Here is a 17,637-nt window from a genome sequence, read left to right as displayed (position 1 = left end):
GCGTTCTGCTATATGCAATGTCAAGAGGATGACTCCATAATAAAACAAAATAAACTGCACACACTGATGATGTAATCCATAGACGCGTCTCACAGCGCAAAGCATAACTAAACCTTTAAATGCCCAAGCTTAATCAGTCATCGATAAGGTCTATCAATTAAAGCGTTATCGACAATCAATAGATTATTAACTAATCGTTAGCATCCCTAAATACAATATATAAAAGTATATTTCACCCTAAATTCACCATACTCACCATTAAAGGTACAGTTCATCCAAAACTGAAAACTCACCTTTTACTTGTTCCAAACTTGTTTTATTATTTTGTTCTGACGTTGAACAATAATATCCAATAACTTGTAGGTAATGTCTTTGGTTGTTGAAAACTTGAACAGCAAATGCTGAATTAGGATTGTTCTTTTGTTTATTATTTTATTTATATTGTCAGACAGCTAAAAAGTTTCATTAAATGTGTTACATCAGCCGCACAAAGGCTGAAAATTCTATAAAATTGATAGATAAAAAGATTTTTACATTTATCGTGATAATTATCGATATTGACTGATATGAAAAAAAATTATCGGGATAATTTTTTGCCATATTGCCCAGCTCTAGAAATACTCATACACTCTAGCATTTATACACACACTCATACATGACAGCCAATTTTGTTTACCCAATTCACATATAAAGGAGGTTTTTCACATATAGCGCAGCAAAACCGAAGCATACGGAGGAAACCCACACGAGCACCGGGAGAACATACAAACTCCACACAGAAATGCTTACTGACCCAGCCGGGACTCAAACCACCAACTTTCTTGCTGTGAAGCGACAGTGCTAACCACTGAGCCACCATGCCACCCAAATGTGTAATATAGAATACAAAAAAAAATTGCACATACAAATACAAGCAAACTTTTATTTCACTTGAAAAGTACAGTCTTATCCAAGGCAAATAAGCATCTAAATCAAGATCTTCATGGACACTGTTCATATTTAGTTTTTTTATATTTCACTTTTGGCAATCATTGGCCTTTTCTCTGGTTGGTCTATCATAGTTTTCCTGTAAAAAGCCACTCCTCCTCCTCATATATAAACTCATTGATATCGCCTACTTAATTTCCTCTTCTCTGCTTTGACTGTGAAGAAATGTTACATATTTCAGCTGCAGCTTTATTGCTCTTTGGCATGGGTAATTATTATCAACTATAATCTACAATGTTATTCAATAAAAAGAGGACATAATAAAGTCTCTAGAGAGTTATTAAATTTTGAAAGAAACATTTTAATGTAATTTCTGTGTGTAAGTATGTGCCATAATTAACTTTTCTTGTTTATTGACTTTCAGGTTTTCTCAAAATTATGGTTTCAACAGCAAATATACAGGCTCAGCAGGGAGAAACTGTCAGTATGTGGTGTTCACATAATATACGTGTTACTGGAAACTTATACTGGTTTAAACAAATACACAGCGCTGTGCCCGTTACTATTGTACACATGTTGTTTACTGAAAGTCTGCAGAAGGTAGAACCAACCTATTTTAATGAGTTTACAAAGGATCGTCTGGTCTTGAATCAATTCAGCAAAAGCACCCTACTAACAATCATAAATGTGACAACATCTGACTCTGGCTTCTACTTTTGTGGATTTACGGGCTATTACATACAATTTGGCAATGGGACAAGACTTGATGTCAAAGGTAATCATTTTAAATCTCTCCCATACAGTATTTTTTTTTCCTTATAATATTTATTGCTCTTTTTCTCACTTTACAATTTGTAGCACATGCTGAAAAACACAGTTCAGCTACAATTAAAACTACCACAGCTGTTTCCAGATCAGAGAAAAATGACACTGGAATCTCAAAAAAGGGTATATCTGTTATTTTTTATTTCGAGTTGAAACTGCAGGTATAATAATGGAGTGTTCGTATAATCAAATTATGGGGGGGAAACGATTACACACACTGCACATTTAGGACTTTTAGTATTTATAAATTCTAAAAAAGTATTTTTAAATTCATAATTTGTAATTATAATATAATTAATTTATACTTTTTACAGATCATGATAAATCACCGGTGTCTACTGAAGAATGTTCTAGAGACATCTTTTTCAAGCTGACTTTTCTGTTTGGTGGCATAATCATTTTCACATGTATTCTTCCTCTCATATGGGGGATTATGAGGGTACAAAAAAAGCAGAATCATAAAAAAGGTGATTTTATTTTTATACATGTGGTTAAAAAAATTGTAAATGAACATAAACTGGCTTATAAGAACACATTTTCACTTCCTTATTATCTTAAAAAGCAACTGATTGTCATTTTCTCCATTTTGTTGCAGTTGCTGAATGCCAAACAAAGCAACATGATGACAAGGTAAACGCTAACTTAAATTATTCTAAAGACTAGATTAAACCTTTTCAAAATTTAGCAAAATAGAAATGAGATCTGTCTTTGTTCTATTTTCACCTAGTGAGACACTGAAGTTGTTTTCCTCCCAATTTATACTTTTTTTTTTATAAAGCAGTATTAATAAATTAATAATTTATTTATAAAAGTAAATTAATAGTCAGTAAAAAAATGTTTATTTGTTGGGAATATTTTAGTATGAGTTTTGATACTTATTTAAGGCATAGTTTATCCAAAAAACTAAATTCAATCACTATTTACTCACTCTCAAGTGATTCCAGACCTTTATGAGTTTGTTTCTTCAGTTTAACACAAAAAATATGTATTTCGAATAAAGCTGAAAACCTTTAATCTTTGACATTCATAATAGGAAAAATACACACTATGGAAGTCAATGGTCAAATGTTTCCAGCTTCCCTCAAAATATCTTCTTTCAAGTTCAACAGTAGAAAAAAACTCAGAAAGGTTTAAAACAAGTAAAGGGTGAGTAAATTATAATTTTTAGGTGAACTATGCCTTTAAGTTTTTTTTCCGTAATTTCAGCAAAACTTGCGGTAAGTAAAAGCATAAGTTTAGGAAAAACTATTTTAATTAATTAAAATTTAATTTCATAGTTTCTTTTTTTAGAGTATAATTATTTTGTAGTGTTAAATATTATTGTATTTGGACTGAAGATAATTTCAAATTTAATTGGCTATAAAGGAGGTCAGCAGTTGCATTTGATGCTTTGTGTTGCAAAATTTTTAGATCTTAAATCTTTTTATTTTGCTTAACCCATTAGCAGATAATTTTAAGGAAAAATTTAATTTTGACTTATTTCTGAAAACAAAACATTATTTTTTTACTTGATTTAAGAATTCTTAGATATTTTGACTATAAAACAAGACAAAAACTTCAGTATAAGAAAAAACTTTGCAGTGTGCTTTTGAATTGCATTGTGTGAACCTAATTTTCCTTCAACAATTTTTGATGCTGAAAGGTTTGAAAAAGTGAAGTGTTATTGACTTTTATTGACATTTGTAATATAGTTATGGCAAGATGCATTGTCTGGATTAGTGATGTAAATTATAATGCAAATTTTTTTTTTAATTAACCTAACTTAAATTAAATTTTCAGTGTTTTCAGTTTTACAGACTTTTTCCTCTATATTATTTTGTATACAATATATTATTTTAAACTGTTAAAATGGCAATAAAATTCACAATAAAAGTCACAACTGCAGAGTTCACTACCCAACATCAAATGTCGACAGCGGAAATCAAGGTCCCATAATGCAATTTATAACTTATGAATATATAATTATATGAATGTTAAACATCTGTAAATAACAAAACATGGAAATTTTTATGTTTAGTTTTTCTACAGTGTGGTATTTTAACATAAATATTTGTACTTTGCAGGAAAATGATTCAGTAGAATATGCAGCTGTGCATTTTGCAAACAAGAGACTTAAATCTTCCAGAAGACATGCTGAGGACTCTGTGTGCACAGTTTCTGTCTATACTGATGCTACTTGCAATTTATAATTAAAAATATTTTTTGTTGTTTAACCATGCATGCCAGTTTTAATATCTGAATAATATCACTGTTTTACTTTTCAAGAAATGTAATTATTGCATTGACTGAAAGTTTTTATAAGCAGATTTCCTCTGCATTCTGTCTTTTTTTGTGGCATTATAATAAGTTTTGGCTCTGGAAATTAATTTATCCTCTATAGTTCACAAAACTGCGAGTTTCAGTCGAGCTTAAAATCTTTAAAGTTGATCTCAGTTTGGATTCTTAATTATTTTAATTATATAATCACTACATTATCCAAATATAATTGTTATGCTTAATTTGATATTGTAGTTGTTTATTTGCCAAATGACAATTTAAGTCATGCTCAAAGATGCACCTACGAGTGAGAGATTTTGCTTTTTGCTATTCAAATAAACTAAAATAAAAACTGAAAGAGTTCCAGACACTATTTTGATCCTGGGGACCAAAGGCAGGAAACAAATCATCAAATGAATGTCAATAATCAATACATCTGCTTTTATATTGTGTAAAGTTTTGAACTGTTAATGCCAGCTGTGCACAGGCCAGCTGACTGGCAGGTTTATCATAGGTTTGCATAGCATAAGCCACGCCCCCTGATATAAATAAAGCAGATTGGTTTCCTCATCTTAATCTTCTTGTTGGATTTAGACTGATATACAGTACAGCAATGGTGTGTTTATTATTTTCAGCGCTGTTGATGGGTAAGTGTTACTGCACTAAAAATACCTTAATCATGTAATCATGCAGAATTTTATTCTTTAAAAACAGCTTTTGTTAAAAATTTTTTGTATGTTATTAGGATTTTAAATAAAAACTTCTCTGGATTATAGGTTTGCTTTCACTTGTCAAATCCTCTCAGATAGTCAATATATCAGCTCAACCAGGAGAAAATGTTACTATTTGGTGTAAACACACCTCAAACACTGGAAAGAACATACACTGGTTCAAGCAGACACACGGTGCTGTACCTCTTAACATTGTATACAAGATGATAAGCTACCAGTTTAAGGAACTACATTTAAAATATTTAAATGATTTTCAATCAGACCGCTTTGTGATGTCTCTAAACACAGAAAACACATCACTAAGTATTTTAAATGTGGAAATCTCTGATTCTGCTTTGTACTTCTGTGGTTGGGACTCTTGGGAAATTGAGTTTGGTGATGGAGCACTTCTAGACATTAAAGGTAAATTTTCTTTATCAGAAATAATGTTTGAAAATTTTATTTTACACAGTATACTGTAGCTGCTCACAGTAATAGTTTTCATCCTTTTTTAGAGCTGTGTTTTAGTGATGCTAGAGAAGTTGTTTTGATTTGCTAAATGACTCATATTTTAATTCTTGCTTTACTGCGTAGTGAAAAGCGATGCATCTCTGGAAAATGAAAGAGTCACGAATACAGTTACAAACACAAATACAGGTTACAATCTGACCATTTTTATCACTCATAATATTCATAATTTCATATACAGCATTAAATTAATCTGAAATGTGACTTTATTTTTAACAGATCTTAAGGGTCCGATCTCTACAAAAGACTGTTCTGGAAATACTTTCTATACGCTGACCTTTATTTTTGGTGGTATTATTGTTATTCTTCTCATCGTTACTCTCACCCTTTTTATTATTAAAATCAGAAAAATACACAAAAAAGGTAACAGCACATTCATTTTGATTAATAAAAATCTTTAAAATTCAGAAAACCCTAAGAGATAAATGTGTCGTTCTCTTTGTCGACAGATGAAAATCAGCATGCAACACAACATCATGAGGTAAACTTTAGGAAGACCAATCAAGATAAAATTATTTAAAACTACAAATCTACGTAGACTTTAAAATCCCAAAAAGTATGCAAAAGTGATTTTTTTGATAATCTGATCAAGTAATTGCAAAACCATAAAGTAATCTCAAATAACAGCGTTTATCAATTCTTTATTGTTCTTTGCATCAAATAAATACAGCCTGTTGTTTTCAGTTTAAAATTTAACCATTTTAGCATTTAACCATTTTAAGTGAAACATTTTAAGTTTCAGTCGAGCTTAAAATCTTAGAACACAAAAAATGTTTTGAAAATGTTTAAAATCATTAACCATTGACTGGTGGCATTTGGTTTTCCTATGATGGACATCAATTGTTTGCATTTCTAGCATTCTTCAAAATACAGTATCTTCTTTAGGTTTTCCACACATTATGATTTTTTTTATGCAATACACATTGAATACAATTTTACTAGATGACTTAAATAAATTTGTAAAGATTCTATCATTTTAGATTAATTGTGAAGATTCTGTACGGGAGTGCGTAAAATATTTTAATTTTAATTTATTAAATGGGATAGCCCTTGAGTTGAAACATCTTCTTTTTTTTGTGGGGGTCCCTAAGAAGTACACAAATCAAACAGTACATCACGTCAGAAGAAACATACAACAAAACAAACAAGCAGCACACTTCACCTGAAACATTTTAAAATATAATATACAATCTAAAAGCATAGATAAATCAAATAAAGAAAAATGTAAAATAATACTGCATAGTCTTCGTTTTATAAACAATTCAACAAAATGAATTGTTATAGTTACAAAAAGTAAATTTTCTTATGACTGAATGCTTTTTAAAACCTCACACAGTCACAGGACTCAAATACACTTGCAAAATGATCAATTATAATCCAGACTCAACGTATTGCGTATACTTGCAATGTGACTATTGTGAATAATCACATTGCAATATCGATGCTGAAACTATATTGCAAAGCCCTAATACTCATAAAGGTTTGGAACCCTTAATAAATGAAATATGTTAACGAATACAGGGTTCAGTGCTTTAGGGATTTTTTTTCTACTGGCTAGATCGGGCCAGTGATTTAGATTTTTACTTGCCCTGCCAAAATTTCCTCTGGCCCCACCAAAAAAAGAAGTTAGCCATTCAGTTATAGAGCATAACTTTTCTTTAAATACAACTGACAATTAATTTTTTTATTTTATTTTTTTAAATACAATGCTGATTAGATTAATTAAAGTGAATTGTTTAATGTGTGGTTTAGTTAAAAACTACAACAATCTTATGTTTTTTGTTTGTTTAAAACTCATCCAAATGCCTAATTTTAGAAACCGGCTCATTACATCAGTCTGTACTACAGTCAATATTTTTATTTTTCATTTATTTGTAAACCAATATCTAAAACACATTTTACTTTTTGTTTTTGCTTGATCCATGAACATAATAATCATATTAGACTACGTGTTAATCAATTATGGCCTTTCAGGTTGTTGTTTTTTTTAAAATGTAGACTAAGAATGCTAAAGAAAGTCTACGCTAAAGAAAATCTGTGCAGGGTTGCATTTCTTGTCACAACACCGGGACTGCAGTCAGATCATGAAGCATATTGATCTTTCTTTGGAGGTGTCGAAATAAACAAAACAAATTAACAAAGCAGTAGGTCTAATGCAAAATATAAGATTAAAATATGGAAAAATTATCAGATGGTAATTTCGGTTAATTTTCCTAATAAATAAACAGCACTCTGTAATATTTTAGCATGCTTCCACTTTCATATTAGACATGAAAGGGGCATTTGCCGGTAGAAATGACATCCTGCCCTATTCATCATTCCCTCTTCATATAGTCGTATATAGGGCCATTACACAACACTAATACACTGTGATATAGCCTGGTTCGTTGGACTCAAGTACGATTGCGGAATTCACATATGCCACATGTACCGTGCTTTCTCTGCAAATGAGACAGGTTCCGAAACAAACGTTTGGGCATGAAAGCACGCAATTGACAAACAGTCGCAGCCTAATTAAACTTTAGTGACAAGGCGGCACTAGCCCTGATTGAGCTAGTAACCATTCTGTATACTGTCCTGAGTTTCTCGCCTGCTGGCCCCGAGCCGGCGGGCAGTCCTTATTGTTGAGCCCTGGAATATATAAATAAATATTTAAATAATATATTAATAAATATATTTAATAATTAGTAAAAATGCTTAATTGTATGGTTAATTTAATAAAGTAAAATAGGTTAAAAAAATAAATCAAAAAGTTAAATAGTAAATTCCGAGAATTTAGTCAGATGCAGATAATAAACCTTGTTTCTTCACTGTTTATTTTGTATATGTTTTGATTATTGATTAAAAGTTTTATTTTTCATAGTAATAAAAGTAACACCACTGTCATTAAATGTGTTTCAGGACGCTCATTCATCAGTGTATGCAGCTCTACGATTCTCGAAACAGAAAACCAGAAGAGCAGCCGGAGATAATGAAGATACAGAAGTTATATATTCTGCTACAAGATGATACACGATCAATTACTGTAAACTAATGTTTTGTCAAGGCTCTAATATTTATATTGCTCCACATGTAAAATATATGCATGTAAGCTCTGCAGTGTTTTCTATTGTGCACGATAAAAGAACATCAATTTTGCAGAAAGCCATTAACAGTATTTTGACCTTTATTTTGATCTGCTGTATTATGAACATATAACGTGCCCTTATCTGAAAGGCAGGGGTTGTGAGTGATGTAATTTCCTGTATAGACCCTGACAGGAAGAAGCTCTTCAGAGTAAAGCGAGACGTGCAGAGGGAAACTTCAGCGGACCAAATTACAAAGCCGTAAATATACATATCAAAAATAGTTATGCAAATTATTACGTCATTTCATAACGCTTCAGTACCACGTAAGCTGCAATAGTATATCATAAACATTTTGATAAGTCAATTACAAAGCAGTAAAATGTTACTTTAAAAAGAATAATTCTGATTCTGTGTGAAACTGTTAAAAATATATAAATAATAAATGGCATAGGCAAGGTTTTGTTAAATGTCTGAATGTCAGTGTATGAATCTGTTAGCGCATCATCAAATTGACAGTTTTCCACACACCAAACTGACCCAAGCTCAGTTCTCAAAGCTAAACCACACAAACACATCACTTTCCATAACCACACACAAAATACCCCTTGTTTTCAACTGAGGTGATAAGTCAGTGATGACAATAACTTGCATTTAACAAAGGTGAGATTTTGACTGTCGAGCTATTATGAAAGCACACTTTAAAATGTTGCTCTGAAAAAAAAATGTAAAAATAATTCCCCTGTAGATTTTGCTGTTGTGAGATCTATGACAATAGGTGACATTTTCAAAAAAGCATGCCTTAATTACCTCCCATGCTGAGCCGCACTTCAAGTTAAAAGAGAAGACATTTCAAGACACCAGAGATAAAAATCAAGACCACAGTATTTTTATATTATCTGACATAAGAGTAAAAAATGAGACCACAGCATTAAATACAATTTATATGAAGAGTAAGTTGCAAAAGCAGATAACTTCTTTTTTAATCATTTTCAAAAATCATGTTTATTGCAGTAAAATATTCAATGCAAAAAAATTATATCTGAAAACAAGTTTAATAAAATAAACATTATCTATTAGCTAAAATAGTATTAAATACTATGAATTAATAGTTATTGTTTTGTAATGCAGTTGCATTAAAAATACCACTACAAATGCAATTTTAAAAGGCTAGATCTTTAACAAAATCAAAGACTTTTACTCATGGTCCAAAATGCAAATCAATGCATATTTTGCACCAAATTTTTGATAACCATAAATATATAGTGTAATGTTTTATTCATAGTATTTTGTGTTGAAGTGTTAATGTTAATGCAGTGTTAAAGTCTGCAGCTGCTTACATACCACACTTTAGCTGCTTTCACACGGCAGCTAATGGTTTCGAAAGCAGGCTTATGCCACTAAATACATACAAGACATCACATTTGATTCAGAGCACTCAGGTTGCGGTCAGCCTTTGTTTCTGAAAGTAACATTGAATAAACAAGCAGTGTAAAGCAAGCTTGGGTCTCTGTGGGTAAAACTTTCCATGCACAATCTTATTTCAGTGAAACTCAAATGGCAGTTTGACAGCAGGCTATGTTTAGAATTTGTCCAAACAAGCAACACTTTAGAAAAATATATAGATATAACTTATCAATTGTACACATACATGTATAAATATAAAATGATGATAGATAGATATTTTAATAATAGTGTATTATAGTATATAGTAAAAGCATATACAATTAATTTTAAATAAATGGTGATCTTTTTTTTTGCATGCTAACACATTATTTAGCTAGATGTTCGGAATCGCATTGTGCACTAGTTCATTCCATATTAATCAGAGCAAAATTCTTACTAAAACATAATTTATAATTTTGAATATATAAATACCCTTTAGCATTCAGTGTTATTTTTAGAAAAACAAAATCACATCACTAACACTGAGTACTGCTTAGTTAATGTGAACTGAAAAACATTTTTCAATAAAAAAAGAAGTACATACAATTGAGTGACATTGAGGGAATGTTTTGTGACTGAGAAATAGATTGAGACCAAAGGGATGTGTTTTGAAAATGTGTTTTACCAATGACAACACTTAGGGGGCACCAGTTCATTAGCTGATGTTTTACATGACATATAATATTGTTAGTGGTCATATTTGTGGACATGATCTGGGAATTAAAAAAAAGATCATGCACTAAAATTATGCAATGTGTGTTCAACATTTCTAGAAGGCTGAATTTACTGTAATACTATTTTATGTAGTTTTTAAAGCTGTACTTACTAAGTGTGACAACATTCAAATATTCCCTGTATATGTATAGTATATATACTGTACACAATACATAATTTTGTGAGTGTGATCAAATTAAAGCAATAACTGGTTATCAATTGGGTTGATTTCTTTGCTACACAGTAAACTCATTTTTTTTAAATAGCTAAACATGAGACTTAACAATAATAAAATATTACCTGTTGATCATTACGGTACACCAGACACAGACTCACAGAAGCTCCAATCACGAGCAGAAGAACTAAACCACAGCACACTTTGTACATCTCGGGTCAGAAGGCCTGAATGGAAAAATCACAACAGCCAATCAGACATCGTCTAAATCAAAAAGACGAAACCTGACTCCCCTAAACCCACACATCTTACAAGAACACTCCCTAAGATGTGGCCGAATGCACAGAGAACCTTAACTATGATAGCATTTCTCCTCGTATATTTTCTACTCTTCAGGACAGGTGTGTTTTCTCTGGAAGAGAGATGCATTGTTTAATCTTACACATAGGAATATGTTATACTAAGTTTAATTGTCTTTTATCTTCTCAGGCTTTTCAGGTGCTGTAGTTCAAAAGAAAGTCCTGGAAAGCTTTACTGCTGGTCAAACTGTGACTTTAGAGTGTTTAATTTCTGTAAATCTTGAAAACTATTTCTCTTGGTTTAAGCAAACCCTTGGAGAAGCTCCAACGTGCATTGTCAGTCTTTACGCTGAATCCTCAACACCAGTGTTTTATGGAGAATTCAAGAATAACCACAGAATGTCAGTTCAAAAGGAAAAAAATACTTTTGTTTTAATTATAAAAGAAGCAAAGCCATCGGATGCTGGAATCTATTACTGCGGTGCTCGTGACTACGATCTTATTACTTTTAGTAATGGACTCTTTTTAAACTATAAAGGTAAGTAAATCTAACAAAATACAGTCACACTGCCAGTGCTAATGAAAAATGGTTACATAAGAGGCTAAATGTAAGTCAGCTACAGTGACTCTCATAAAGTATTGATAGATCGTTACACTGTAAAAAATGCTGGTTGAAATTGATTTGTGTTGGAGCAACATGAAGGAATTAAGTTGACATTAGTTTTTACAAATTTAAGTGGATTGAACAAAGAATTAAGTTGTCGCAAAAACACTCAATAATTGTGTTGTTTCAGCTCATTTTAAATAAGTAACAAACAGAACAAACAGAACAAACAGAAAACATCATTTTTTGAGTGTAGTTAAGAATATTAAAAGATTGTGTGAAAGACCTTATGTATGGACGAATGCATCTAATCCCTAAAGTTCTTTAATTTCAGATGCAAGTACAAAACAACATCACATTAAGCAGTTTTTGTCTGGACCGAACTTGGGTACTGAACATGAGCCTGAGTTTAATCCAGGAGACTCTGTGAATCTGCATTGTTCAGTTCTCACTGAGAGATGTGAAGAAAATCATACAATCTACTGGTTTAGACACGAATTTGGAGATGCACATCCAGGACTCATTTACAAGGATGGAAACACGACTGATCAATGTGAGAAGAGATCTGAGAAAGACGTGCAGTCCTGTATCTACAATCTGCCCAAAAAGAACCTCAATTTAACTGATGCTGGGGTTTACTACTGCGCTGTGGCCACGTGTGGAGAGATACTGTTTGGCAATGGAAGCAGGATTAATATTAGAGGTGAGAGAATTATGATTTAAAGATTTTGATTGCAGTTTTAATATTTACACTTTTTATTTGTTTAGAAGCAAGTTCTAAATTCCCCTGGACTGATGTAAAGGTTCCTGTTTTGGCATCAACAAATATATTGTGCTTGGTGATCATCGTTATTCTTCTATGTAAGAGAGCACAAAAACAACAACAGAAGTTTTCAGGTAAACTATTTCATGATGACCATCCATAATGTGTGATAATGTTGATAAAGAGAGCATTATTAACACTGATTTATCTTGCATCTGACCTAAGTTCTACAACTGTTCATGATTACTTTACATACTGTTAATTTAATCATTGGAATATGAAGTAAATACATTTTAAAGTACTCAGGAAAATATGTATGTCTCATATTAGATTTTTAAAAATGTATTTAAATAACAGAAATGAATAAAAGTTTGATTAGTGAAACTAACACAGTGATTTCTTTTATAGAAAGCCAACCATTGCAAACAACACTTTCTTCTACTCCTGCTAATGAGGTAATTTTTAATATGAATTGCTTTTTTTGTGTTTTGGGTAGAGTGCTTTGATTTTATATTATCAATGTTGGCTTTATTGTGTTTCTAAGGATATAAGCTACGCAGCTGTACATTTATCTGGAAGCAGCAGACATGAGACTGAAAAAGGCTCATGCACACATGTGGTCTACTCCACTGCCAGAGGTTACAGCATCAAAGAATAATACAGTAATAAATAAGAAGAGATAACTACATATATATTTTCCTGTAGAGACTACATATATTTGATTTCAATGTTGTTTTGAGCTTTAATAAAATAATGGCATGGTTTTACCAAAACTTTTGTCTTCTTCACTTCTAGTGACTCATAGTTTAAATTCACCACAAGCAACAAACAGTCAATGATTCATCAAACAAGTTATGGATGTATTTATTCAACTAGGCTAATGAACAAGTAAGCAAAACTTAAAAATTGCAATATACAGTTAATGTAATACTTTAGAGAGACAAAATATATCAAGTAAACAACAACCAAAGATGGCATTTGATAAAAAATAAAATAAAACTTAAATATGATTGCTTTGATCTGAACATTTATTTACATTTATGGGGTTTTTCAGTTGATTACCGGACTTGAACATGTTAAAAATACTCTAATAACTTTTTATTTAAGCTTATCTGAAACAACTGAATCAGCCGTGAAATTTAAACCACACTGAACTGAACTGAAAACTTAAAAAAAAAAAAAAATGGACTGACACTGTTTCAATGTACTATAATATTCTATGTGAACACAACCTACATTGCAAAAGCGTTATAAAAAAATACAGATGAATTGAATTGGAAATAAAATTTCACAAGAGTGGGCTGTTTGTTTATTTAATTAACGTTACACCTTACTGTTGAGACTCGAAATGTTATGCCATGTTAAATTCTTATTTTAAATGAAAGATACATAACGTTACTGATTAATTAATATTAATGAAATCATCTTGATATGTTTAGCTATCATGGACAATTTATCAGATCAGCAACACAACAATAGTAAACAAACAAACACATAGCGATGGGCCTGACTAAAGCTAACGTTAATCATGTTATGTAACATGTTGTAAAATGTGTAACTTATGAGACACATATTCGGTCCAACTGACATCTACTCACATTTGTGTATGAGCTCCATCCTGTTTCTTCTTTAAGACAAAACTGTCCTGTCGTTTCTAAATTGTTTTGGGCAACTTCGTTAATTTGTTGGGTTATTTTTCCCAGCTAATTTAAACATTACGATTTCGTTACCGATTGTTTGCTTCTGGTTCGGTGAAGCGTTACATGATGCTGAATGCTGATTGGTCTGAATTTCTAATCCTAACAATGATTGGTTGTGTATTTTGATGAGTCACCAACAGTTGTTTTTGAGTGATTTTGAATAACCATTCTGTTTGGTCGGTTATAAGAGTCCGACGATATTATGTAAAAGCTAAAGTAAATATTTACACTAAAGTACAGGAGATCACGTGAAAGTGAGTAAAACAGTTTGATATTTATTCTTACTCCTCCTGTTTTACGTTTTTGAGAGAGTTTGTCCTGACAGGTAAGGGTATTATCAAACGATAATCCACAGCAAACTGCATTTATTATTTGAGAATGTTTTAATATGCCGTAATTATTGAAGGCCAAGTACTGAAATATACAAATATTAGCTAACCTTCCAACTTGCTGAAACGTATAGATAATAGACTGATTATGAATAACAAATAATGACCTTTATATATTTACAATAAAGGTTTCAATACTCTAAATACCAACCCAATAAATGACACTTCAGACCACATGAGAGGAAAATGTGGTGCAATAGGTCAAGCTGCATGTAATATGCACAAAACCTCCACCTCAAAGCTTGATTTTTATCTCTTCATTCCTTTCGATCATTCGTTTTGAACATTGGTCATATAATAAAAGACTGTTGCATTTCTGGAGATCAAAGATGACTAAATGATCATACAATGACAAATCACTTTAAAGTATATAATATTAAAAAGGAACCCGCTCAACTACCCTTAGGGGTTCCCTGGACCCCAGTTTAAACTGTCTGCTCATTTAAAGAAACTGCTGATTTTAAAGAACCTTTAATAGATTCGTCATAGAACCATAAATGCTAATAAACTAAAAATTAAAATGTACTTATTTTACAATTGTGTGGCAGAGAAGCATTCATTAGATCTCTAAAGTATTTATAATAAGACATTTTTTGGGGAAACAAAATTATTTGGAACTTTATTTTGAAGATTGTACTAGGAAGCTGTTATATAACAATAATAATGAACAAGAATTATTATAATGAACATCACTGTAGTCCAGAGGTTTTATTTTGTACATATAGTTATTCGTGTCAAATAGAAGAATATGTACATTTCCCCCTTTCGTACACATAATGGTTACATATGATTTCCATCCACAGACATGATCTTTCACACTTTGTTCTGCATCATAACCACAAACGCTATTTTAAGACATGCTTTTAACACCTCTTTATTTGATGTTTTATGCAGTTGTTTGGGCTAGAGTTAAGAATCAGATAAATAATAAGCATAATGAATAAAAAAAAATAAATCTAAATCATCTGAAATTTGAACAAAAATGGTTTTACTTTTCATTACTGTTATATTAATACCATACTCACCTGAGGATTTTACATCAGATATTAATATATTCTGCAACTGAAAGTGATTGTTTTATATCATATTAATGTGACTCATGTTTTTAAGTTAACCAAAATGAAAAAAATAAAAAATCAGTGTATTTAGTCTGTGTATGGATAGTATTATTACATTAATTAGTATTATTACATTAACATCTAGCGTTAGAGAGCAGAATGCACTGAAAGCAAGTAAAGCAAAAATACCAGACCTCCAGTAATTCTATGTGATTTTAATGTAAATGAACTCACCCACTGGCCATCCAAGACGTGACTTTTTTCTTCAGTAGAACATTAAGGAAGATTTTAGCTGTGGTCTTTGGTGAATTAATAAATGCATGTCAGTTGCTAATTTGTGAGTAAAACATACATTACAGTGATACATTGGTGTCTTACGAAGCAAAAAAGCCAGATAAGTCGACACGATAAGCAATTTGGCTGTCTACACCAAACGTGACGTACAGTAACATGACAACAACATTTATATATTAGCCACTACACTCAAAAGCACTACACTGGCAAAAGCTTTTAATTTAATTAATACATATTTAACCTCTTTAACATTGTTAATAGGCTACTTAGTGACTCATGTTGTTAGTTTGCACTGGGTCACAGTTCGGACTTTCATTTTCAAACCGTCTGTTTGAATTAGTTGAATTCAATTATTTTCTGAGGTGAACAATCTGCTGCTGCTGCTATCAATACTATGTTCATAAATGTCAAGTGAATTAGTATTTAAACTCACACGGGTAACATGTAACACTGATTAAGCACATAATCTGTCCCTGAGGTGATAATTGTCATTGCAGCATATGCTGTTGTCCCGCCATAACATTGCGAAAATAGAAAGCATTTCTAAAATAGAAATTTTGCAAATCACAGTAGCAGATGGTCAGAACAAAACCTCTTTTTAACATGGGAAAAAAACAATCCTTTTTTAAACTTTCTAATCAAAAAGTTTCACTTTGTCGCCTTGATTTGACAAAGGGGTGGAGTCAAGGAAACGTTTAAGGCAGGCCCAGACCTACTGGGCTGTAAGACCACCTCAGTGATATTTTCTCCCCTGGTGATGACATCACAAATTGAGGCAGGTCTGGGTCTGCTGTAAATGCCCAAGTTCTGATGACTCTGCCCCCTTTTCAAATCAGGGCCACAAAGTGAAACACGCAGAAACGTGAAGTGCAAAGTGAAAACAGCATCGCAACTCACGGTTGACTAAAAAGCAAATCAAAATGAGGATTGCAACTGACTGGATGGTTTTTGTAAAGGCAATGCTATAAAAAATGTTGTGCATCGCTAGTTTATTTTTTATTTTTTATTGCAAATAGTTGTTATTTTGCACAGCTTGATTTTTATTTGCAGATTTTTTTTGTTTTCAAATTCAATTTTATTTCTCAAAACCTAATTTTTCCTTTGCAGAGCTCTTTATTTTTGTTAGCAAAATAAATTTTTATTTATCAAAAATGTATTATGGATTTGCAATTTTTGAAGATTTGCATTTATTATTATTTTTTTATTTATTTATTTTTTTTTTATTGATCAATACTTTATTTTTTGTTTGCAAACTCTTTTATTTTTCAAGTAAACAGTATATGGCCCTAGATTGAATCCATAGTTACTTACTATTTTAAATTATGGGCCAGTATAAGAAATTATGGACAGTATAAGGGTTTGATAAACGTGGATAAAAAATTATGTAAAAATTATTAAAAATTATGTAAAAAATATTCAATATTTTATTTTGAAAAACTTTTCAAATATTTTGGAGCAGTAAACATGTCAGGCTAAAACATGTTAATGAATCATTGACTTCTGCTGTCTTCATTAGTTTCAAAAACACAGATTTCTTTACAATTTAAAATGGCATCATTGTATATCTTTTCTGCTGAAGATGCTGTTGTTTTAAAAAAAACTGTAAATAAAAAAAAATCTTAAACATACTGTAGGAACAGCATTACAGACAATTTTGGCGGTCTTAAAACCTTGACTTTTCCAAACCGCGGTATACCTTGAAAAAGGTTATCGTCCCATGCCTATTTGTAATTATTTCATACATTTTTTAGCAATTACTGAGGAATTTGTAGACAGCGTTTGACCAATTCTCAGAATGTTCACACTTCTTTCAAAGCATTTTCTTATTTAATGTAGGATTTTTTAATATACATTTAAAAATTCCCCTGATGTTAAGCATGTGTA

At 31.4% G+C, this 17,637-nt stretch overlaps 6 protein-coding genes across 9 annotated transcripts in view; 4 read left to right on the top strand and 2 right to left on the bottom strand.

Annotated features, from left to right (window-relative positions):
• The window catches only part of nitr7a (novel immune-type receptor 7a), a 111,091-nt gene extending 97,034 nt beyond the window's left edge, over positions 1-14,057 (bottom strand). The window contains 2 exon segments of the mRNA NM_001128565.2: positions 10,772-10,873; positions 13,911-14,057. The gene's annotated coding sequence lies outside the window, so the exon portion shown is untranslated.
• The window catches only part of nitr9 (novel immune-type receptor 9), a 50,677-nt gene extending 36,564 nt beyond the window's left edge, over positions 1-14,113 (bottom strand). For both annotated transcript variants that reach the window (NM_001425101.2, NM_001005576.3), the window contains 2 exon segments: positions 10,772-10,873; positions 13,911-14,113. The gene's annotated coding sequence lies outside the window, so the exon portion shown is untranslated.
• Positions 1-17,637, top strand: part of LOC147835938 (uncharacterized) — a 939,756-nt gene that overhangs the window by 100,334 nt on the left and 821,785 nt on the right. The gene's annotated exons all lie outside the window — the stretch shown is intronic.
• nitr10a (novel immune-type receptor 10a) lies at positions 336-4,780 on the top strand. Of its 2 annotated transcripts, XM_087260775.1 has the most exons (6): positions 336-1,195; positions 1,352-1,702; positions 1,786-1,875; positions 2,067-2,219; positions 2,348-2,382; positions 3,816-4,780. In XM_087260775.1, the coding sequence occupies exons 1-6, from the start codon at positions 1,153-1,155 to the stop codon at positions 3,939-3,941; spliced, it is 798 nt and encodes a 265-aa protein (XP_087116901.1). In that variant the 5' UTR covers positions 336-1,152; the 3' UTR covers positions 3,942-4,780. The 2 variants fall into 2 exon arrangements, with proteins under 2 accessions (XP_087116901.1, XP_087116902.1); XM_087260776.1 differs by lacking the exon at positions 2,348-2,382 and having other exon boundaries at positions 3,781-4,767.
• si:ch73-266m14.1 lies at positions 4,601-8,394 on the top strand. Its single transcript, XM_087260780.1, has 6 exons — positions 4,601-4,655; positions 4,785-5,141; positions 5,313-5,375; positions 5,466-5,609; positions 5,696-5,727; positions 8,148-8,394. The coding sequence occupies exons 1-6, from the start codon at positions 4,622-4,624 to the stop codon at positions 8,253-8,255; spliced, it is 738 nt and encodes a 245-aa protein (XP_087116906.1). The 5' UTR covers positions 4,601-4,621; the 3' UTR covers positions 8,256-8,394.
• Positions 10,851-16,660, top strand: nitr12 (novel immune-type receptor 12). 2 transcript variants are annotated; one of them, XM_087259523.1, is made up of 6 exons: positions 10,851-11,047; positions 11,136-11,483; positions 11,884-12,252; positions 12,318-12,446; positions 12,721-12,767; positions 12,857-14,266. In XM_087259523.1, the coding sequence occupies exons 1-6, from the start codon at positions 10,975-10,977 to the stop codon at positions 12,968-12,970; spliced, it is 1,080 nt and encodes a 359-aa protein (XP_087115649.1). In that variant the 5' UTR covers positions 10,851-10,974; the 3' UTR covers positions 12,971-14,266.

The sequence above is a fragment of the Danio rerio genome, chromosome 7, assembly GCF_052040795.2.
Source record: "Danio rerio strain M-AB ecotype USA chromosome 7, GRCz13ab, whole genome shotgun sequence".
In the NCBI taxonomy this organism is placed as follows: domain Eukaryota; kingdom Metazoa; phylum Chordata; class Actinopteri; order Cypriniformes; family Danionidae; genus Danio; species Danio rerio.
This window is presented reverse-complemented; position numbering and strand designations above follow the sequence as displayed.